This window comes from Aulostomus chinensis, chromosome 22 (genome assembly GCF_037954235.1).
Source record: "Aulostomus chinensis isolate RoL2024-O1b breed Wild chromosome 22, RoL_Achi_v1.0, whole genome shotgun sequence".
Classification (NCBI taxonomy): Eukaryota; Metazoa; Chordata; class Actinopteri; order Syngnathiformes; family Aulostomidae; genus Aulostomus; species Aulostomus chinensis.
Genome location: NC_141341.1, coordinates 119,950 through 143,238, shown reverse-complemented (window position 1 = coordinate 143,238; position 23,289 = coordinate 119,950). Strand labels below are relative to the sequence as shown.

Sequence of the window (23,289 nt, the reverse complement as noted above, 5' to 3'; positions counted from 1 at the left end):
GAGGTTGTTGTTGAAATAAACTTTGAGGCACAAAATATCAGTCTGTTTGATCGTGAATTAATGTTTTGGTAGGACTGCAGTCTGTACATACTCAGACCAATAAGATGAGATAGCAATGGTAGTTTTTAATATTGTAATATTTGTTTATTTATTTCAGTTTGAATTTAAATTTTTTATTTGACAACATCAAAACCACTGTATCTACATTTGTTATTGCTGATAAAGGTCAAGGTTAATTGCTCGTTGCATGGTCATTTTGTACCTATGATATATTTCAGATGGTTATGTCAGACGGAGAGTGCCGGCCCGAGCCTTTAGGGGGCCCTACGCAGAATTAGATTTTTGTCCCCCCCAACACCACCATCACCAGGCAGAGTAAACTGTGCTTGACAATTATTGACACAAATGTCAGACTATAATGTTACATCATCAAGTACTAATGCAGACGGGTTATGAACTGGCTATGCAAGCGACGAAGGGGGCTAGTTGATGCGTATGAGTCATGACTCAAACAATGGCAGGCATATTGATCATGAAATCGGAATTTTCTTGTATTGAATTATTCATTAAATTCTGTTGTAACTTCTTTAAGATATTTAAATGTTTAAAAAAACAACAACCCAACAACACTCGATTAGTGCCCCCTAGTGGTCAGGGCCCCCCAAGCAGCCGCTTAGTTTGCTTATGCCTTGGCCGGCCCTGCAGGCAGAGATGATGATGACCTGTTTCCCAGCTGAGAGAAAGCACGACGACTGTCCCTGTAATTACCAGAACTCATCAGGAAGAAACTGCAGCCACATTTACATGTGATAGTTGGTTAGGTGGCCTGCAGGTCAGCGCTGACGCAGATGATGGGGATTTGTACTTGTCCTCTGTATCTGTTGGAAAGAGTATGAGGACCAAGTTGCAGGGAAAAGGGAGTATAAAAGGCAGAAAACTTTATGTTCATGCAACATCTGTACATTGTGAGTCATAGAATCAGAACTAGAGAGGGATTAGAAAGAGGAGATTAGCAGGCTGCCATCATCTCCTCTGTGCTCCTCATCTCTGGCTCTGTGCTAGGAAGCAATGTGGGGGGGGGGCATTTTAGCACTTCTTGATGAAGTATTATTCTAAGCTGCTGGTTCTCACAGTGCCACGTGTGTCCTGTGGTTATGAAGGCGGTCAGAGCTCATCATGGACCAAGCCGGGCCTTCTCAGCTCTGAACAGAATCCTGAGTATAGGGGAGCCACAGAGCTGCCACTAATTGAGCTCTTGATTAATCCTCTGAACAAGTGAGACCAAATCCCATAAACTGCAATATCAGTGTGCACTGCTGATGACATTAACTTACTTTATAACAACAAGAGGAAAACAGACACTTTTCATTTATCTATGAGGGTCCAGCCAGATTTGTTAGGGTTATACGCTAGCAGCTCACTGCTGTTGATGGGTTTTTGAGTAGAAACACTGTTGATTGAAGCAGGTTGAGGTGGTGTTACTGCTGGTGACACATGTACACTTGATAATTGGCAGAGTACCGCAACACTGCCACAATCTGAAGTGGAACAACTGATTGAGACTGCATTTACCGTCATGTAGAAGCATTATTGCTATTGCTGCTTGTTTAGGTCCCAAAAAGAAAAGACTCAGCAGACCGATGGACATTGCAGGTCTCTAGGGGGACTGGAGTGCAGCACCCGGCACTCGTGGTTATTTCTGATGTATACAACCAAAGTCACCACATAGGAATGAAACAAAAACCCAAAATGAATAAATACTCATATAAAAAATTGTTTGAAAATTTCTTCTTCAGTGGTGGCCCGGTGGAGCAGTGGTCCTCCCTGTGGCCCCCCAGCAAGAAGGTTGTGGGTGGAGCCCCGGCTGCAGCACGGGGTCTTTCTGGGTGAGTCTCCATGTTCTCCCTGTTCCTGCTGGGTTCTCTCTGGTACTCCAGCTTCCTCCACAGTCCAAAGACATCAAGAGGGGACCAGGTTTATCCAGACTCTAAATTGACCGTAGGCGTGGCTGGGAGAGCCAATGGTTGTGTGTCTCTATGTGTTGGCCCTGCCATGGACTGGTGACCTGTCCAGGGGGAAGGCTGCTGGGATAGGCTCCACAATTTTGTTCACACAAAGTGCGGATGAAAAAAGAATAGACGAACTTCCGGCGGCACAGTGGTTGGATTGTTCCCCAGCATCTGTGTTCCCACCATCAACAACATGTGTGTAAGGTTAATACTGTTGGTGCTGAGGTCCATGGAGGAGGAACTTCTCTGTACATGTGACAATGACGAGTTCCTCTTCTAAACTTCAAATGATATAGTTTTTCTTTCATGAAAATAGGGACTTTGATCTTTCTTGTATTATGTTCAGCTTTTTCATAATCATAGTACAAAATATTCTTGGGTGTCGAAATATGAATGCTGGTGGCTGGAAACCTGCTACTCTGTTGCCCCTCCTGTGCAGGAGTGTCGGGTCCAGTCTGGTTCCGAGTCTCGTGTCTGTAAACATGAACCTGAGGCAATGTGTGCTTCGCCCTAATGAATCCTCTTTACCTCTGAACCAATGTAATCCCATCAGGCCTCGCTGCAACACAAGTTCACCCCCCCCCCCCCCACTAGGTGGGGCCATCTCGTGGACAGGACACGCTACTGCTCTGAGGACAGACTCACATCTACTGCTGCAGTATTTTACACAGCAGAATGAAATGGAGGACCTACATTGTCATCACTGTGAAGTCAGAGTGTGATCACACCTCGCCGTAACTTAACTGACATCAATAAATCATTTGATTTGGATAATATATATTAATAAATTCACCAAATCATAAACATCCCCAGTTGTATTTAACTTGTAAAAAAACAAGGTTCTCAAATTGGTGTCACACCTCCATGTGACACCCCAGTCCACCTCGTCCACCTTAGCATGTCCTCCCGACTTCTGTTTCAGCCTCTCATCAGTCAATCTGTTCTCTCTCCCCCTTTCACCGACACACATACACACACACACACACACACACACACACACACACACAAACACACACACACACACACACACACACACACCATTCATCATAATGCAGAGCACATCGGACTGCAGCCTTGTCTCCATCTCTTCCGCAGCACGAAGAAGAAAACATTGGTGCTTCACTGTTTCACAGCTTCACAACACTAACCTGTTTATGGGCGGAGCCTGTTCACTTGGTCACATGACAAACTTTGCAATGTTCTCACATCAGGAATCCATGTGGACTGAACTATGACTGAGTTCTGCCGTTCTGGCTTCAGGGTTTACAATCATTTAACCCCCTTCTCTCTCCCTCTCTCTCTTCTGTCTCTCTCCTTGTCCTCCGTCTCTCTCTCCCTCAGCAGGTCAAAGCAGATGTCTGTCCCCACTGATCCTGGATCTGCTCCACAATCCTGCTGGTAAAGGAAGGTTTTGGTGACTGCCTGTTGCAGGATGTTCTGTTTCATGGGGAACTGTAAGGTTCTAGACCTGCTGTACTTGGAGAGCCTCATCACACAACCTTTGTTGTGCTGAACTAAAACTAACTAGACCATGTTGTCCTTCTTACAGATGTTTCTATTTACTGTGGTGTTTTTAATTACTTTATGACAAACAAAACATAGGTAAATGATTCTGAATTGAGTGACCAAGTAATGTTTTGTAAGAAAGTAAACACTGCGGCGTTCTGGTGGTTGAACTGATGTTCTCAGGTCTGTGAGTGACAAGTTCTGAAGAACAAAGTGTTGAGACGAGTGTGATGATGACTGGAAACACTGGAAGAAATGCTTGAGGGCCATTTTACTGACTGAGTTCATTTACACCTCGAACAGTCGTAAATATAAACTTCACCGGCTCCTTCGGCGCTTGCGCATCTTAGGCAGGGGGTGGGCTTGGAGAGGGGGCATGGCCTCCACAAACCTGCAGCAGCCTGCTGGAACCCCCCCTCCGATAAGGGTTTAATGTCATTAACAGGTGGGGGGCAAAAATAGAAGAAGGAGGCCTACACACACACACACACACACACACACACACACACACACACACACACACATGCATGCGGGTTGTGTTTAAGTAACTCTACCAGCACAACTGTGCATGTTAGCATAAACAAACAGATACACTTACAGAGGCACACTCTCTCACTCTCTCGTACACACACAACCTCACAGACACACACACACACACATTTTAGACATTTAGTTCATGGTACACACATGCACAGGGGCCTGCAAATGAATACAAAGGCATGCAAACTACACAACTAAATATACACACAGACGCCCTCACCTTACCCCCACCCCTTTACACGTAACTCTGTGCTACTTTGACCTCCGCCCTCTTTTTCCCTCCCTCACACGTTTTGTCCACCGCTCACTCTCTCTCCTTGCCTCACCCTTCGCCACTCCGACCAGAACCGCACACACACACAAAGCAGGTCAGCAACTTGTTAATGTCATTGTTGTGATTATTGTGACACTTCGTGGAGCACGTGTTAAAGAGTTACAAAATAAAATGAATGTGTCTAATTTCAGCATGGGGTTGTGTGGCTGCAGGGGTCTGCTGTGTGTGCGTGTGTGCGTGTGTGCGTGTGTATGTGTGTGTGTGTATACGTGTGTGTCTAAAGGTTTGTGTGATTATTACACAGGAAGTCTCTGCTATGTGCTGATTTATCCAAGTGGACGGCGCAAGGATATTTTAAGAGAGTGAAGAGGTTGGAGGGAGTTTGTCACAGGTCAGCACCGCTGTAATGAGTTTCTTCCTTGTGCTGCAACTCTCCTCTGCCTGTGCAGCCAATGGGAGCCTTAAAAGGAGAGAAGCTGAATTGATTTCACATTTTTAAAAGGTAACACAAGCAGCAGTGGATGTTTTGAAAATAACTGATGTGACAGTAAGAAAATAGGAAGAAAAATCTATCTATCATCTGTCTATCTATCTATCATCTATCTATCTATCTATCTATCTATCCATCTATCTATCTATCTATCCATCTATCATCTATCTATCTATCATCTATCTATCATCTATCTATCATCCATCTATCATCTATCTATCTATCATCTATCTATCATCTATCTATCTATCCATCTATCTATCTATCTATCTATCATCTATCTATCTATCCATCTATCATCTATCTATCATCTATCTATCATCCATCTATCATCTATCTATCTATCATCTATCTATCATCTATCTATCTATCATCTATCTATCATCTATCTATCTATCTATCCATCTATCTATCTATCTATCCATCTATCTATCTATCTATCTATCCATCTATCATCTATCTATCTATCATCTATCTATCATCTATCTATCATCCATCTATCATCTATCTATCTATCATCTATCTATCATCTATCTATCATCCATCTATCATCTATCTATCTATCATCTATCTATCATCTATCTATCTATCCATCTATCATCTATCTATCTATCATCTATCTATCATCCATCTATCATCTATCTATCTATCATCTATCTATCATCTATCTATCTATCATCTATCTATCATCTATCTATCATCTATCTATCATCTATCTATCTATCCATCTATCTATCTATCTATCATCTATCTATCTATCTATCATCTATCTATCTATCTATCTATCATCTATCTATCTATCTATCCATCTATCTATCTATCTATCATCTATCTATCTATCTATCCATCTATCTATCTATCTATCATCTATCTATCTATCTATCATCTATCTATCTATCATCTATCTATCTATCTATCTATCCATCTATCTATCATCTATCCATCTATCTATCTCTCTATCTCTCTCTCTCTATCTATCATCTATCCATCTATCATCTATCTATCATCTATCATCTATCTATCTATCATCTATCTATCATCTATCTATCTATCTATCATCTATCATCTATCATCTATCTCTCTATCTATCTATCTATCCATCTATCTATCTCTCTCTATCCATCTATCTATCAATCTCTCTCTCTCTATCTATCATCTATCCATCTATCTATCATCTATCTATCTATCTATCTATCCATCTATCTATCATCTATCTATCTATCTCTCTCTCTCTCTCTATCTATCATCTATCCATCTATCTATCTCTCTCTCCATCCATCTATCTATCAATCTCTCTCTCTCTATCTATCATCTATCTATCCATCTATCATCTATCTATCATCTATCTATCCATCTATCTATCTCTCTCTCTCTATCTATCTATCATCTATCCATCTATCATCTATCTATCATCTATCTATCAATCTTTCTCTCTCTATCTATCATCTATCCATCTATCTATCATCTATCCATCTCTCTCTCTATCTATCTATCTATCATCCATCCATCTATATATCTATCTATCTATCTATGTATACACACACACACACACACACACACACACACACACACACACACACACACACACACACACACACACACACACGTATGAAACTTAGCAAATCAGGGCCCAGGACCCAACTGTCATCCAACTGGTTTGTGCCTGTCCCTGATCCTTGGGTCCATTCAGATTCAGAAAAAAATTATTTATCCTCATGGGGGGCAATGAAAGGAGCAATGAGTGGTTTAGTTGGTGACACAACAACAACACAACAGCACAACAACATACACAAGGTAAGGAAGTGCAAGGACATCTACCCCTCCCAGGGTTAGAAGCTGTTGCTTTGTAACGTGCACAATAGAAGTAGAAGTGCAGTAGAGGTAGTTGCGCTGAAGAAGTAGTAGAGCAGTAGAGGTAGTCGTGCAGAAGTAGTGGAGCAGGAGAGGTTGTTTTGCAGTAGAGGTAGTAGTGCAGAAGAAGTAGTAGAGCAGTCGAGGTAGTTGTGCTGAAGAAGTAGTAGAGCAGTAGAGGTAGTTTTGCAGTAGAGGTAGGAGTGCAGAAAAAGTAGTGTTGCAGAAGAAGTAGTGCAGTAGAGGTAGTAGTGCTAAAGAAGTAGTAGAGCAGTAGAGGTAGTAGTGCAGAAGAAGTAGTGCAGTAGAGGTAGTCGTGCAGAAGAAGTAGTAGTGCAGAAGAGGTAGTGGTGCAGTAGAGGCAGTAGTGCAGTAGAGGTAGTAGTGCAGAAGAAATAGTCGTGCAGTAGAGGGAGTAACATTTCCATGTTTCCCACATTTTGTATTGTAAACTGTTTTCTTGTCTGTACCAACATCTCCTGCACGTCTGTCCCTCCTGGTGAGGGATCCTCCTCCCCTCCTCACCCTGAGGTTTCTCCCATTTTTCCCTGTTAAAAGGGTTTTCTATGGAGTTTCTCCTCAGTCGATGTGAGGCTCTGAGGGCAGAGGATGTTGTTATGATGCCATGAAGCCTGGAGACAAACTGGTGGGGAAAACAGGCTACAAAGAAAACTGCCTTGGCTTGCCTTGTAGTGCAGAAGAAGTAGTAGTGCACAAAAGGTAAGTAGTATAATTACATTAATGATTGAATGAGAGGTACTTTGCAAATATTGAGGTCTGTACAGGATGAATCGTAGCATGAATAGAGTATAAATACAGTTGCAGCACATACAGGAAGTACAGGCATACACTCGGTGTAGGACAAGTGGCCATTGGCGGTCTTGTGGGTGGTACCAGGGGTCAGAGTGCAGGGAGGTCAGAGTTCAGGAGGAGGACAGCCTGGGGGACAAAGGTGGATCTCCTCCTCTGGGTCCTGCAGGCTGGACACTGGAGCCTGGGACTGGATGGCAGCCTCTGGAATGCCGGGAAGAGAGCGTGGGAGGGGTCTGGAGCCTGTCTGCCAGGATGTGTGGCTGCAGGGTGTTAAAAGCAGAGGAGAAGTATGGAAACAGAAGCCTGGCCGAGGTGTTGGGAAGCTCCAAGTGTTTGTGGACAGGTTGATGATGAAGGCTCGGGCGTCGCTGACGCCTCCGCTTGCCTGGTATGAAAATTGAAGGGGGTGGAGCTGTGAGCCTGTCCAAGAGAGGATGTGTTTCCAGAGCTTGGGGACAGCGCCAGTGTCCATGGAGGTCTGGAAGAGGCTTTGGAAGATGCACCCAAGCTGGTCGATGCAGTGTTTGAGGGCCCGGCCAGTGGTGTTGTCGGCGCTCATCTTGGTCCTCTGGAGGGCCCTCACAACATCCTTGGTGCAGAATGTGAGGGGGGATGCACCGGGCTTGAGGTGGGACCTGGTGTTGGCAAGCTGGGTGGAGTTGTCGGTCTCAAACCTGGTGTAGAAGGAGTTGAGGTGGTTGGGGAGGGATGGGTGGCTGCTGCCACTGAAGTGGACTGAGTCGCTGGTGACAGAGTTAACAGCTGTCATTCTCTTTGTGTTTGTACCTGTTCCTGGGGTCTATCTATGCCCGTCCCTGTTCTGGGGTCTATCTGTGCCTGGTCCTGCGGTCTATTTGTACCTGGTCCTGGGTGGGTTCAGTATGCTCCCGTCCCTATTCCTGGGGTCCATCTGTGTCCGTCCCTGTTCTGGGGTCTATCGGTGCCTGTCCCTGTTCTGGGGTATCTTTGACCTTCCCTGTTTTGGGGTCTATCTGTGCCTTGTCCTGGGGTCTATCTGCGTCCATCCCTGTACCTGGGGTCTGTTTGTGCCCGTCCCTGTTCTGGGGTCTATTTTTGCCTTGTCCAGGGGTCTATCTGTACCTAGTCCTAGGGTCTGTCTGCCCCTATCCCTGTTCCTGGGTCTGTCTGTGCCTGGTCCTGGGGTCTATCTGTCCCTGTTCTGGGTTTATCTGTGTCTGGTCTTGCAGTCTGTTGGTACCAGGTCCTGGGTGGGTTCTGTCTGCCCCCGTCCCTGTTCCTTGGGTCTATCTGTACTTGGTTCTGGTTCTTGGTTCTTGCTTGGCTTTTCCCTGTTTTAGCTCCTTAGTCCATCCATCCATCCATTCCTATTGGAGGATTTCCACTCAGGTTTCAGGTTCATCATAGCACAGAAACAGAACCAGTCAAAGGTACCAGTGACCTCCTACTGGCACCAGATGAGGGACTGGTCTCTGTGCTGGTCTGATTAGATCTCAGTGCAGCTTTGATACCATTGACCACCATATCCTTCTACAGAGACTGGAACCTGTCACTGGTATTAAACAGGGCCAACACATCTAGACAGGCAACCATTGGCTCTCCCAGCCACGCCTACGGTCAATTTAGAGTCTGGATTAACCTGGTCCCCCCTTGATGTCTTTGGACTGTGGAGGAAGCTGGAGTACCAGAGAGAACCCAGCAGGAACAGGGAGAACATGGAGACTCACCCAGAAAGACCCCGTGCTGCAGCCGGGGCTCCACCCACAACCTTCTTGATGGGGGGCCACCGTGAGGACCACTGCTCCACTGGGCTGCTGCTTAGCTCCTTAGTAAAAACTGAAATTCTGTTGTATATAATTACTACAACCACCTGCTGCAGTATCTGAATATTCCATTAATGTGAGGACAAATCCACCCTGTAATTTAGATTCAGTGGGTTCATTGTAAATACAGATATATCTTGAAGTACCACCCATTTGAGACTGGAGACACAAACCCAGTCAAAGAGGATTGGAACATTTTGGCATGATGGAATATTTCAAAATCAAGTAACTTTGCTTCATAAGACTCTACATAGACTACACAAGGACATGATTGTTTATTGTTGTTACTGAGGTTAAGCATCAAGCACCCCCCCCCCCACACACACACACACACACACAAACACACACACTTGTTGTTAGGAGAAGATAATTGGTGGTGGCCTGAACCTGATGAGTGGTACCATAATGCGCTTCAGAACAGATGCGGGAGATGATTTGCCGGCTCTTGTTCCGTTTGCTGTCACATCTTTAAATAGATCAGCGATGGTGTTTCCACTATGTTAAGTGTTTTTAAAAGGCTTCTGTGCCAGTTTGCGCTGGGAACCAGACCTACGCTCTGAACTACAATGAAAACTATTGCAGTGTTCATGCTGTGTCAATACAGGAAGAGAAGTACATGTGTTAAAAACAAAAAGACCCTTCTTCCCATATTAATCTGTAGCTCATCTGACAAAAAATATGGGTGTTTTAATTGGAACAATATGAACCAACACAAACTCACATCTCTCTTTGTTTTACACTAATTGTTTTTACTTTCTCCTTTGTTTTCTGCTTCCATCTCTAGGAACCTTCTCCTCCTTCACTCTACCTCCTGACAGCTCCTCTCTTTCTTCACATCTAATTCATCACTTTGCTTTTACCACAATGATTAATTTATTGGAATTGTTGTTGTTGTCAAAGCTGCCATTTTTTCTAAGGAGAACACTGATTCCTACCTTTTGCTGCTGATATCTTCAGAGACATTTTTTTGAGAAACTTTTGTTTTTTGTCACCATCTTTTTTAAATTTATGCACTGCTTTTATCTTCAGTTTGTCTCTTCTCTTTTTTGTTACATATACACATTTTTTTTCATTATCAGTACTGTTTCATTGTATCTGTTCTTTGTGGGCACAAACTGACAAAACACAACAATTTTTTCTTAATCATTGCTCCATTCTTGAGTTTTTCAAGTGCTGAAAGTTTAGTTTGCCTCTTCAGGGCAAAGCTCAGAGCAGCCAACCTGCATTGCTGTGACTTTTTATTGCGTCACAAGATGTGGTCAACTTTCCTGGTGACCGATGAAGAGGGCCGCACTGTGAGCCCGGCGGCAACAGGCACAGTAGGAGGGGGAGCAGCAGGAGCCCAGGGCCCGGGGGGTTTGGCCAGTCTGATGAGTGGACGCAGTACATTTGGGGGGAACAAGCGCCGCAGGACGACTTCAACAGGACCTGCCATGAGTGAGGCCCAGGAAGGAAAGGTGACTGGTTTCCTTCTATTTATACGAGCAGGAGCGACAGCAAGCAGCCACTCTTACCACACTGACTTATGATGAGTGAATTTCTGTTGCAGCACCATACAACCTAAACGTTCACTTTAATGCTGCTCTCAAGTACTTCAAGCTAACAAATCAAGGCAGAGACAACAACTAAAGCACAGAAGAGAGAAACATGAACCTGATCAAATGCCTGTCACTCCATCTTTTTTAACTCCAAGCAAATGTATTAATTAACTGCTGCAGGTCACAGTAACGAGATCAATCACAAACAGGTAGTTTGTCCCAGTGGAGCTGCCAGTCTAATGGAGCTCGTGTTAAATCATGTTTCTCTTGCTCTCTCTCCCATCGGTGTCCAAATAAACACAACAACAAAGATAATCATGTGCTACCTTTTAGATTCGCTTGCATCAGCTTCCTGTGTTTTACCACATGCATCAGCAGAGGTAGCTGCTGCTAGTTCCATGCATGCACCACAAATCTTATCTACACATTCTCTGAATTATTTGATGTTTCATCAATTTCTAGCATGCAACCCCATGTACACATTTTTGAGGACCGTCTCCGACATCATCTGTCGCATCACCATCTCCACAAGTGGAAAGATGTTTTTTGATCAAAGCTGAAATGAGCTTTAGACACACAAGTGTTTGTTTCAGGAGAGGAGATTTTGGACTTCTGTATAGTGCAACTTACTTCCTCACCAGGCTGCTAGTTTGACTGTTCCAGTGCCAGTGCCACTTTCTTGCTACATCTGTCATCATTTGCACAGGTCATGATTAACACTGCCACTGGAGGGGGTCTGTCATTATTGGATACTAGTGGCACCTGATGCACACCTGGTTAGGATAAGCAGAGACAATTGCATAGAAAGAGAAACTTCCTCAATTATCACAATTCTGTGAACCATCATGGCATGAAACCCAGCGTATGCCATCAGCGCAGGTGTTCTCCTGCTGATGCTGGTGACCACCGCAGCTGCACTGTTGCACTGCAGGTTAAAGGCACAGACATTTCTGGACCATGAACACACTATTCTCAACCACAACATCCATCCATCCATCGTCATCTTCCGCTTATTCCTACACATTAAGGGTCGCGGGGGGGCTGGAGCCTATCCCAGCGTCAACAGGTGAGAGGCGGGGTTCACCCTGGACAGGTCGCCAGTCCATCGCAGGGCCGACATAGAGAGACGAACAACCATTCACACTCACATTCATACCTACGGTCAATTTAGAGAATCAATCAGCCTCGTCCCCAAATTGATGTCTTTGGACTGTGGGAGGAAGCTGGAGTACCAGAGAGAACCCAGCAGGAACAGGGAGAACATGGAGACTCACCCAGAAAGATCCCGCGCCCGAGCCGGGACTCGAACCCGGAACCCTCTTGCTGTGAGGCCACAGTGCTGACCACTGCACCACCGTGCAGCCCTCAACCACAACATAAGTCTTAAAAACTAATGAAAACCACCATTCAAACACCATGAACTGAACAACTCTGAAATACCCATGAATCTTAGTGCAGGCAGCACAACCTAAGTCCCGCCCACCACAAGCTCTGCTGACAGAGATATTGACGTAGCATGAGACATTCTGTCGGCTGCTTTCCACCCATTCCCATCTATATATCAAACAAAAACTAAAACTTTTAGTGTTTAGTTGTATGGACTTCACTTACGTGTGTACTTCTTAGTATCAAATACTAAAGATGTGTGTTCTCTCAGTTGTCATTCATTTCATTAACTATAGTGAGATTTAGTTCAAGAAAAGTCTTAAGGACAGAAGACCAGAAATAACTTATTTGTTATATCATCTTGTGATATGAGCGTACAGGATATGATCACAACTCCTTGAGTTCAATTATGTGATGTGATATCATCTCATAATGAGATAGATTAACTTGTTTTAATGGCACCATTTTATTATCACAAGATGACTTTGTGTTATGACGTAAAAAACAGGAAATACTGTTGTAAACTTGTCCGTTTTGATTTATTTGATGCTTCCCTGCTGAACAGGGTTGGTTGGGGCATCCTGACGGCTAAAAACAAGACAATCAACAACAACAAACTGTCCATCCAAGCCACACTTACTTCCATTAAACCCTCTGGAGATAGAAACGGATAATCATGCCTTAGTAGACCCCTATAATGTTGGGGTTGGTGGTCTGGAGGAACAGCGAGGGAATGTCGAGGTGAGAACACGAGGGCAGGGAGGAGCTGACTGGGTGAGAGACACCAGGACCAAGACTGAGATGGACCAGGACTGATTGGTTGATAAGATACAGGTGATTACTTAAAAAAAACTGGAAACTGACACGCAGGGAATGAGAGACACACAAAGACACAGGAGGGAAGGGCTTTGAAAATAAAACAGAAATTTAACACCAGTGAACGAAAACATGAGGAACACCTAAATGAAAAACAAGAATCACATCTAAGAGTCCAAAAATAGATCTCCATAACTAAAACCTGATGGTCCTGATGGGACCGTGACAAAGAGGGAAATCTTCTTGATTTAATAAGTTATAAAACAGAACTCTTTGGATGGAAAGGGAGCTGCTGCTGCTGCAGATATACAATGTAGAGCCTTAAATGCCACTTGCAGTGGCCTGGGTGTCAAAGCCATTTCTGAAAGTCTAATGATTCAGTGTTATTTTCAGATCAAACTGGCATTCTTTGTGGCCATCGTAGGCGTGGTCCTGACTGTCCTGGGTGTGGGGACAGAGTTCTGGGTGGAGCTGGCACCTTCGAAGAGTTTCTATAACAACCAGGTAAAACTTTCCACTCAGAGGATCTGCTCATGATTTACACAGATTGAGTAGAAGTTTCTGGAGTGGTTCTGTGGATTCCCCGCAAGTGTTTCACCCCATGAAACTTGGAAAGATAATAGATGTTTATGTTCCAGACGTGTCTGACAGCTCACTATGGCCTGTGGAAGGGATGCACCAAGACCCTCTGGGTGGCTGACATTGACCCAGAGAGAGAGAGCTGTGGACCCGCTGAACTCCCTGGAGGTGACTGGCCATCCAACCATCATGGTGCCTGACTGGACCATGGCAGTTTTTAGCAGATGAGGGTTCAAGCTGGTCTTGGGTCAAGTGAAGGAGCACATCAGCTGCAGCAACCTATCAGTGTGTGTGTGTGTGTGTGTGTGTGTGTGTGTGTGTGAGAGAGAGCGTGTGTTTCTGTACATAAATGTGTGAGGAGAAAGGGGTGTCAAGTTCTATTTGTTAACTGAGCTGTGGTGGTGGGATGCTAATTGTTCAGGAAGCATCGGCTTGTCACCTTGCGCTTGTCATTGATGCACTCAGCTGATTGTGTGCAACGGGGAATAATTCGGAACGAAGCACAGTGGGCCAGAGAGACACAAATCCTTGAATTCTCAACAAGTTTTCATCAAGATCGGCAGATTACCAGTCGCTCTCATTTGCTGTACTTTTTTCTTTCCTGCAGAATCAAATTGCACTTATTTCAAGTTTTTCACCACGGGGGAAAATGCTGCCATGTTCCAGAAGACAACGCAGAAGAGTGAGTCATGCACCTCTTGGCCAGCTGTCATACCCTCATCCGCCTACTCTCTAATTTGGTTATTCTGTTTCTTCTTGTCCACGTCTTTCTTCTTCATCTCTCTCACTGCCATCCCTCTGTCCCCCCCCCCCCCCCCCCGGCTTCCTCCATCTGTCTGTCCCCCGTCACCTCCGTGCCTCACTCTTTCAGGTTGGCTATTGTGTGTTGCTGTGAGTGTTTCCACCCACACCAGAGCTGAAGTCTAACCTCTCATTTTACTGGCAGCTTCATTATGTGTGAAGATCAAACAGTGAAAACGCATCAGAATATTAGAAACACTGGAATGGGATTGTTGGCTGGTGCCACATCACCACCAGCCTCTAGTCATGTGATAGATGTAGTCATGAGTATGTGGTTGTCATCCAAAGCGAAGATTAAGTCAATAGTGTTGAACCAGCTACTCATATTCCTCATGACTGGAGGAACATGTGTCAGATGTGCTCATGTTGAACAGTTTTATGTTATTGGGGCTCATTTGATCATTGGATTATGCAGAGAATGGATTTCCAACAATGTTTACATGATGTTAAAAAAGTTTAGTTTATTTTTTCAGTCTGACTAAAACTGGACTTTACTCTAGTTGAGTACTCTTGTCCTCCATCTCTGTGCAGATCTGAATGTAGCAGCAGCCATGTTGGCCCTCTTCAGCTTGTTTCTAATGGTGATGGGCGCCATATGCATCACCATGTCTCTCAGCAAAGAGATCCTGTTCTTCCTCAAGCCAGCGTCCATCTGCTTCATTCTGTCAGGTAATGTGACAGAACACTAGGAACTTTCACCTGAAATTGGCATCTTAACATCCTCTGCTTCTGCTCAATTGACTGTAAGAAAGAAATGTTCTCTGGCTCTGCCTTCCTCAAGGTGTGCTGGTGCTTCTGTCCATCATGGTTTTCCACCAGTCCGTCGTGTCGTTCCTAGCCAGTGACCACACAATTCCCCTCCACCATGAGCTCTCCTGGTCGGTGTCGTGTATCGGCTGCGCTGGGGCCATCCTCATCATTGGTGGGGTCCTCTTCCTGCTGCTGGCGCTGCCCTACAGCCCGTGGCGGAGATGTCTCCCTCAAACGGATAGCAGCAGCTAGTAGCATGGAGGTGGCGTTGCACTTTATTTGACCCTCTGTCTTTGCGGGAGGAGGGGCGAGACATTTTCGCAAATACGTCTGAGCCAAACAACTTTAGTAAACTCTCATACGTTAGGGTACAGTGCATATTTCATTGCAATAAATATCAACTAATTTTCCCCTTTTATGATAACAATTATTATATTATATTATATATTATATTATTATAATTATGCTGCTTTGAAGTTTCACTTTATGGGTAAAAGATTTGATCCTCGTTGCTTTTTGTTCATGGAACTTCACGCTGGTGTAGTTAGTGGCTGTATTATCCTCCATGCTACGATCATACTGCTCGGATGTGTTTGGGAAACAATCCTGAATTGTCTTACTTATCAACCTGCAGGGCTTTGGTATGTTCAGTTAAATGATGCTTAAGTTGTGTAGTGGCGAAGGGGAATCAAACAAATGACTGAAGCTTTATCTGATGGTCAGGGCTGAACCACCAGTGTCATATACAATCAATATATGCAACAAAATAAGGAAATTGATCGGAGTCTGTAAAGGAGGTCGATGGTCCCACAACACAATCTGTTAGTCTGCATTCTGCTGCTTTACTGTTTTGCAAGCGTTATAATCGGAAATCTTTAAATGATGCTTAAATTGTGTAGTAGCGAAGGGGAATCACAGACTTGGGTTGTTGCTGATGTGTTTAGCTAATATGTTCTGTCATAATGCTGCCAAGGTTGGCTCGTTAAGGGCTCAGTAACCCTAACCCTAACCCAAAGTGATCAGTAATACGAAGTGATCAATAACCCTAACCTGAAGTAATCAGTAACGCTGAGTGAGCAATAACCCTGACCCAAAATGATCAGTAACCCTGCTCCATGCTGACGATAACCACCATTCAGCAACTGATGTTTCACTGTGAGTGAGAACGAATCTCACGTAAAAGCAGCACAGTGAACAATAGTTGGCTCAGTGCTTTCACCGTGAACATAAAGTCAACACCAGTTCCAGTTTGCTGACTTTCAGAGGTCTCTCTCCACTACACCCCCCACACATTACTCAAATAGTCAGACTTTTTTGACACAAAATATAAATAAAATAATTACAGTAAATAAATTAGTAAAATAATAAATAAAATTGAATAAAGTGTTAATGAAAAGGGCTGCACGGTGGTGCAGTGTCAGCACTGTGGCCCCCAGCAAGAAGGTTGTAGGTGGAGCAGTGGTCCTCCCTGTGGCCTCACAGCAAGAAGGTTGTGGGTGGAGCCCCGGCTGCAGCATGGGATCTTTCTGGGTGAGTCTCCATGTTCTCCCTGTTCCTGCTGGGTTCTCTCTGGTACTCCAGCTTCCTCCACAGTCCAAAGACATCAATTGGGGACGAGGCTGATTGGTTCTCTAAATTGACCGTAGGTATGAATGTGAGTGTGAATGGTTGTTTGTCTCTGTGTGTTGGCCCTGTGATGGACTGGCGACCTGTCCATAGTGAACCCCGCCTCCCACCCGTAGATGCTGGGATAGGCTCCACCCCCCGCAACCCTTACTAGTGAAGAATAAGCGGAAGATGACGATGGATGGATGGTTAATGAAAAGAAGAATAAAGCAAAAATAATAAAATGAATAAGATATCAAAAGGAGGAGATGTGTCTTGTGCTGAAAGACGGACCTTGGCTCTCCTGCAACACACCTGTCAATCATCTTGTCATGCCAATCTCTGCAACAGTCCAGCACCTTAATTGAGCAGCCATGTTGGATGCTGACATGGACACTATAAGCTACACACGGGCTGCCAGCAAATGCTCCTCACTCATTTATCACTATTAACATATCAACACACACCATGATGTAAGGCAACATTGCACCTCCAGTAAATCTCCGCTATAATTTTCAAATAAACCACCTTTGATTGCTTCGTCTCTCTGTATATTTGTATCATGACACTGGGTCATGTGTTTTTCTGTGTTTTCACACATTTTAGCAGTGTTCTGTCCGGGTCTCAGCTCCCCCCCTAGCCCTCTGCAAATGCTAGATCCCAGTCACCATGTTGACCCCCTTCCAGGCTCACGCCTCTCTGAAGCTTCTCCTACGCTGTTTGGCTGCGACAACCTGGCTAAATATAAACCATGGCCAATAGAACTGACAGGCAGGAGAAACACAAACCTGGAGATAAACTGTGCACACAAACACTATTGCACATGTACGGATTTACTGAGACGCATATGTGCAATTCTGCACGCTCACATGCCAGATCATTTAGAGTCACAATGAGCAAATGAATGCACACATACAGAGGTGTTCCGGCGGGAACTCAGCCAGCAGGTGCTTTACACTGAACTGCCGACATCATCAGAGAATCAAATTCTTCTCCTCAAATTAACATGAGGCGGCTTAAAGAGACCTGAACACACATTTCCTCCATCACCTGCCTCTGATGTTGACCTGCTGGGTTATAATCTTAGATATTACATTTTATGTTATGTAATCACAAATTTACATGTATGAACATGAACTGTGATAACTTTGCGTTATCAGTGTCATGAGCTGGAGTGTGCTATTGCGCTCCCTGCATATCCGGCTCAACAAACAGGTGAAGAAGAAGCTCCAGAGACCAGAAGATTCAGCAGATGTTTGGAGGGAGTGGTTCTCCAGGCCCCTGAGGAGCAGGACAGATGGACCAGGACCTTCACTGGTGGTCATTTCTTATCATGTTCAACCTCAGTAATTATATAAATACAAATATAAAATCAATTTTAAAATAAAGCTTCTGATTAAACTAGCCATCACTCAAGTGCTGATAAAAAAGAATGACTCACAATAGAACTTAAGAAAAGAAAAGAAAAAAAATAGAGGCCTTCATCCGATATGTTCAGCTTTGCCACAGTAGCACAAAGTATATTGTGAGGTTCTTGACAGATGAGTGGGAAAATGTTCAAAATGCTGGCAGGGAAAGAGTTTGTTCTCTTCTGTCATTCATCCATCTATTTTATAAATTTGCTGAAAATTATTTGTCTGTTGCAGCTTTAATAACACAGTGTGTGCACGGTTGGACCTGAACTGAATCAGCAGCCCAGAAAGTCATCAGCATCGTATTATCCCAAAATAGATACGAGGAAAAGTGATATTAAGCTCTTTCATATTTGCAGCTCGGTTGACTCAAAGCCAGAACAGAAGTGTGTGTGGGAGTAATCAGCTGATCCGTCTGCGCACACGCCAGCCAGACACTGAAACTATCTAGGCTGACTGGTGTCCAGCTGTCCACACAACTGTCATAAATCTAAACAAAATGAGAAACAAATGACTGAAGCTTGATGTGCTGGACCCCATCTGTGAGTTCAAGCACAACTTACTTCAAGGATTCTGAACCATGTTTGTGAATTTGTTTGTTGTACATAAACTCACAAACCTCATCACATAATTAAAAATTTCATGAAAGATAAAAGTTTTAGTGTGCTGGTTGCTGCTAACAAAGGCAGCCCGGTGGAGCAGTGGTCCTCACTGTGGCCCCCACCAAGAAGGTTGTGGGTGGAGCCCCGGCTGCAGCACGGGGTCTTTCTGGGTGAGTCTCCATGTTCTCCCTGTTCCTGCTGGGTTCTCTCTGGTACTCCAGCTTCCTCCACAGTCCAAAGACATCAAGAGGGACCAGGTTAATCCAGACTCTAAATTGACCGTAGGTGTGGCTGGGAGAGCCAATGGTTGTCTGTCTCTATGTGTTGGCCCTGCCATGGACTGGTGACCTGTCCAGGGGGAAGGCTGCTGGGATAGGCTCCACCCCCACCACCCTCAACAGGAGAAGAGGGAGAAGATGGAGGGATGGGATGGATGGAGGAATGGATGGATAAATGGATGGATGGACAATGTTTAATACCAATGACAGGTTCCAGTCTCTGTAGAAGGCAAAGCTGCACTGAGATCTAATCAGACCAGCAAAGAGACCAGTCCCTCATCTGGTACCAGTAGGAGGTCACTGGTACCTTTGACTAGTTCTGTTTCTGTGCTAGGATGAACCTGGAACCTGACTGAATCCTCCAATCAGCTGTTGCTGTGGAGAAGTCACAGAGATGTTTAGCAGCTGCTTTCTCCAGAACCTTGGAGAGAAAAGGAAGATGTGATGTTGGTCTGTAGTTGGTAGAACTTCTGGATCCAGGCTTGTTTTTGAGGAGGGTTTAATTCCTGCTACTTTAAAGGACTGAGGGACGGAACCAGATACCAGCGCCACATTGATCATATCTAAGAGGGAGGGGCTAACGAGGGGAGAGAGTCTTGGAGCAGCTGAGTTGGGATGGGGTCTAGGAGACAGGTGGAGGTTTAGAGGGGGACATTATTAAACTGGGTTGGTGGAGGTCAATCGGAGCAAAGCAGCCCAGGTGTGTGTCTGGCTTACAGGTGTCTCTGAGGTTAACCTGGTGTCAGCTGATGGCAGCAGCAGATAAAATTTATCTCTGACAGTAGAATTAGATCATTAAAAGTTGATAATGTCGTTCCTGCTGAGGGAACCAGGAACACTGGGCTCAGTAGAGCTGTGGCTCTATGTCATTCTGGCTCCAGTGCTGAAGAGGAACCTGGGTTGGTTTTGGTTCTCCTCTATCAATGCTCAATAATCTGCTGCTTGATGAGGGTGACAAAGGCAGTGCAGAGAATGAAGGCAAAGTGAGGCTGCACAGCTGGCATGCTGGTGGGGAGGCAGCCACACAAACCGCATCAACGCAAGATTCCTTGTTAACAAGATGGATGAAGTGAGACTACAGACTGCATTCTGCTCTTCCCAGAGACCTGGCTTCATTCATTGATTCCAGACATGGCTGTTGTGCTAGCAGGCCTCACAGTACAGGGTCACGATAGGACCAGGGCCTCCGCTAAGAGCAGAGGTGGGGGGTTGTGTCTAGAAATAAACAGCTGGTGTACCAATACTAAAAGTGTGTTCACACCAAATGCGACACAGATTTTTTTGCACGATAGGTCTACATGTTAAGTCTATGTAGAGAGGGGATTAGACACAAATTCACCTTTATACTTGCCAGGCGATGTGAATAACGCTACGCGAATTTCGCATATTCGCATCTACGCACAAGTTGAAAATATTCAACTTCACTATCGACAAATTCGCATGACGTTGGGTGAAGAGAGCCTATCAGCATTGAGATTCGCCTGGTGTCAGTGAAGTCACGTCAATGGCCCAAGCACCTGTAGTTGGTGTCCATCCGTGATATTCTGGCACCAATCCTCGCCAACAGGTCATCGAACTGGGCTCTGAGGCATCAGAGAGGCAGGGGTGGCTTACAGGAGGAGGATTAAGGAGTGCTTCCACAGCAGCAACTCCAGGCAGGTGTGACAGGGGGTACAGCACATCATCAACTACAGGCCTCACAGCTGATGATGGCGATGCGCACTGGTGAGGAGCTGAACTGCTTCTTTGCTTGTGCTGAGGTGCAGTCACCAGAAGCAGCCACATTTTACTCATCGGTGCACAGCTCCCACATCTTCACAGGGAAGCAGCAGGGGAGGCAATGCGCTGAGGGCTGTGAATCCAGGGCAAACTTGGACTGGATGATGTCTCAGGACAGGTGCTTCGGGACTACAAAGTGAAGCTGGCTGGGGTCTTCACCTACAACAGTCCTTGGGCCAGAATGTTGTCCCTCCCTGCCTGAAGTCCTCCATAACCCCCAAAAGCAGGACTCATCAGCTGCCTGGATGACCCCTGTCACATGTACACCCATCACGTCTCCTCGACCCTCGCTAATCCCCTCAGGTTAGACCCTCACCTGGTCCATCCAACCATCCATCACTCATCCAAAGGTCCATCATCATGTATTCATCCATCCATCATCCACCCATCCATTCGTCCAAACACAACCAATATTTATATAGAACTTTATTGAGTATATCTACAGTATATATTTATATATGTTGTATACCATTTGTCTGAATATTGTATTGCTTCCTTTTATCATTATTGTCATGTCACATGATGTGTATCAGTGTCAGTAGCCGAAGTGTTGGGAAGAAGAGCTGGTGACTCATCAGTAAAACCAAGGAACACAACAGGAACATTTCAAATATTCCCACATATGAGATTTTTTTCTTTTCATTTTTAAAAACGTGATATGCAAGTTAAGGTTTTCATTTCGTAATTATAACATATTTCTCCAAAGTGTGAATGTTGCGCAACTTCATCACTTTTCACCATTGCTAGCTCATTTTTCAGCACATTGGCTACTGAACAAACATGCCAGGCAGACATGAAATCTTCATAGTCCAAAGATACAGCTATAGGAACTCTGAAACAATATAACATTAAGAATATTTATACATATCACCACAAAAAATAAATAGATAAATATAAATTCTATCGCCTACACTTACACACTAGTCAGAACATTATAAACACTGATCATTAGGCTACGTTGGTAATGCTTAAAAGAACAAATCAATAGCCTGGAAGAAAAAAGATGAGCAACAAATGCTTAAATAAAAAAAGTGCAGAAGACCAAAATTTGAGAGCAACTATTATAAAATTAAAATAGAGAACATTTTTGCAAAAAAAAAAAAAAAAAAGTCAGAAAGTAATGAGCTCTGACCATTCTCTGGCTGTAGACTGACAAAAAACAAATATAATTTGTTCCCACACTCTGATGAACTTGTAGCCACAAGATGCAACTTATTCAAGCCATTCAATTATTTTTTGTCACCATAAGATAACAATACTCATGGTTTAAAGGTATAACATTTCCCTATGCTGTGATTAATTAGCATTTTGTTTTTATTTCATTGCCACAAATTATTAACATTGCTGGAACAAGTTTTACTTGGTGGCCAGAAATTAATCACTTTGGAGCCACACAGTGGATGGTTTCCTCTCTCTGGCCACTGGTAGCTGTGAGGAAAAGAATAATAATTTACAGGCACAAACGTTGGATTAACTGAGCCACAATGATTTAGGATGACAGGAACAAAGTGTACGGAGGAAATAAAACTGTAAACACTGTGGTTACACATGTAACCATCAACAAACCCAAGGGGGGCTCTCAGTAAGCCGCAGAAGACTGGTTTTACTGGGCAGCTTCCAGTGGGAACAAAGGTGAAAGCGCAGCAGGGCATCGCTGAGGAAGAGCATGCAGGCTCAGCCAACTCTCCCTGAACAACACAATGATCGAATAAATGAATTTTCACACTGTTATGCGCATGCTTCCACATGACAACACTTAAGTGCACATAAAAAGAAATAGAATTTAAAAAAGGAATATTAAAAAAATTACAAAAAGAAAAGATTTCAAAATGTATAAATACCCTGCAATAACCAGTACAATCAAACACCAGCCACATATTAATAGTCAAAGAGTTACAATCCCATGTAACCTAGAGATGATAATTACTCATTCCCAAAGATTACCATTTACAGACATTATGTGCTCTTGTTGAAGTGGATGCATTGATAATGTAAGAATACATTTATTATTGAAATTTGTGAAACAGAATAAAGTTGCAGCTAAAGAGAGACCGAGGGTTGGAGTGCACTTCATGTTTAAACACAGCTGAATCATTGATGAGCCCAATAATCAGATGAAGGGTCTTCGATATTTCAAAACCCAAACTATACTGAGCTCCAAGTCTGATCAGTTTGATTGAAATATTATTCTTATATAACTTAAAGTGCTCCTCTAACTGTGTAACTGTGTAACAAAATGGCTGATATTTCAAATCAGAGAAACAAATACTTAATTTTTTTTGCTTTCAAACTACCTCTAATTTTGAAATACTTCTGAACTAACCCCCACAATCCCCGAGTTTAAACAAGCTCCCATCCTGTTGCAGCCCTTCGTGGGTACACTCACCTGAAACTGCCTTCGGTAACAAATCATAAGCAGTCATACAAACCCTGAAATCACTTCCAAAGTATTTTACGT

General features: G+C 44.1%; 1 protein-coding gene across 1 annotated transcript; it reads left to right on the top strand.

The window, feature by feature from the left end:
- The first annotated feature begins 10,538 nt into the window (after positions 1–10,538).
- LOC147240167 (voltage-dependent calcium channel gamma-6 subunit-like) lies at positions 10,539–15,407 on the top strand. Its single transcript, XM_086193611.1, has 6 exons — positions 10,539–10,742; positions 13,419–13,529; positions 13,664–13,772; positions 14,212–14,286; positions 14,937–15,074; positions 15,187–15,407. The coding sequence occupies exons 1-6, from the start codon at positions 10,539–10,541 to the stop codon at positions 15,405–15,407; spliced, it is 858 nt and encodes a 285-aa protein (XP_086049737.1).
- Positions 15,408–23,289: the final 7,882 nt, after the last annotated feature.

Excerpts from the sequence above, each read along its gene's own strand:
- LOC147240167 (XM_086193611.1), top strand. The coding sequence starts at position 10,539 with ATGTGGTCAACTTTCCTGGTGACCGATGAAGAGGGCCGCACTGTGAGC. Across the intron at positions 10,743-13,418 it reads GTGAGGCCCAGGAAGGAAAG|ATCAAACTGGCATTCTTTGT; the intron begins GTGACTGGTTTC and ends TGTTATTTTCAG. Across the intron at positions 13,773-14,211 it reads ACCCGCTGAACTCCCTGGAG|AATCAAATTGCACTTATTTC; the intron begins GTGACTGGCCAT and ends TCTTTCCTGCAG.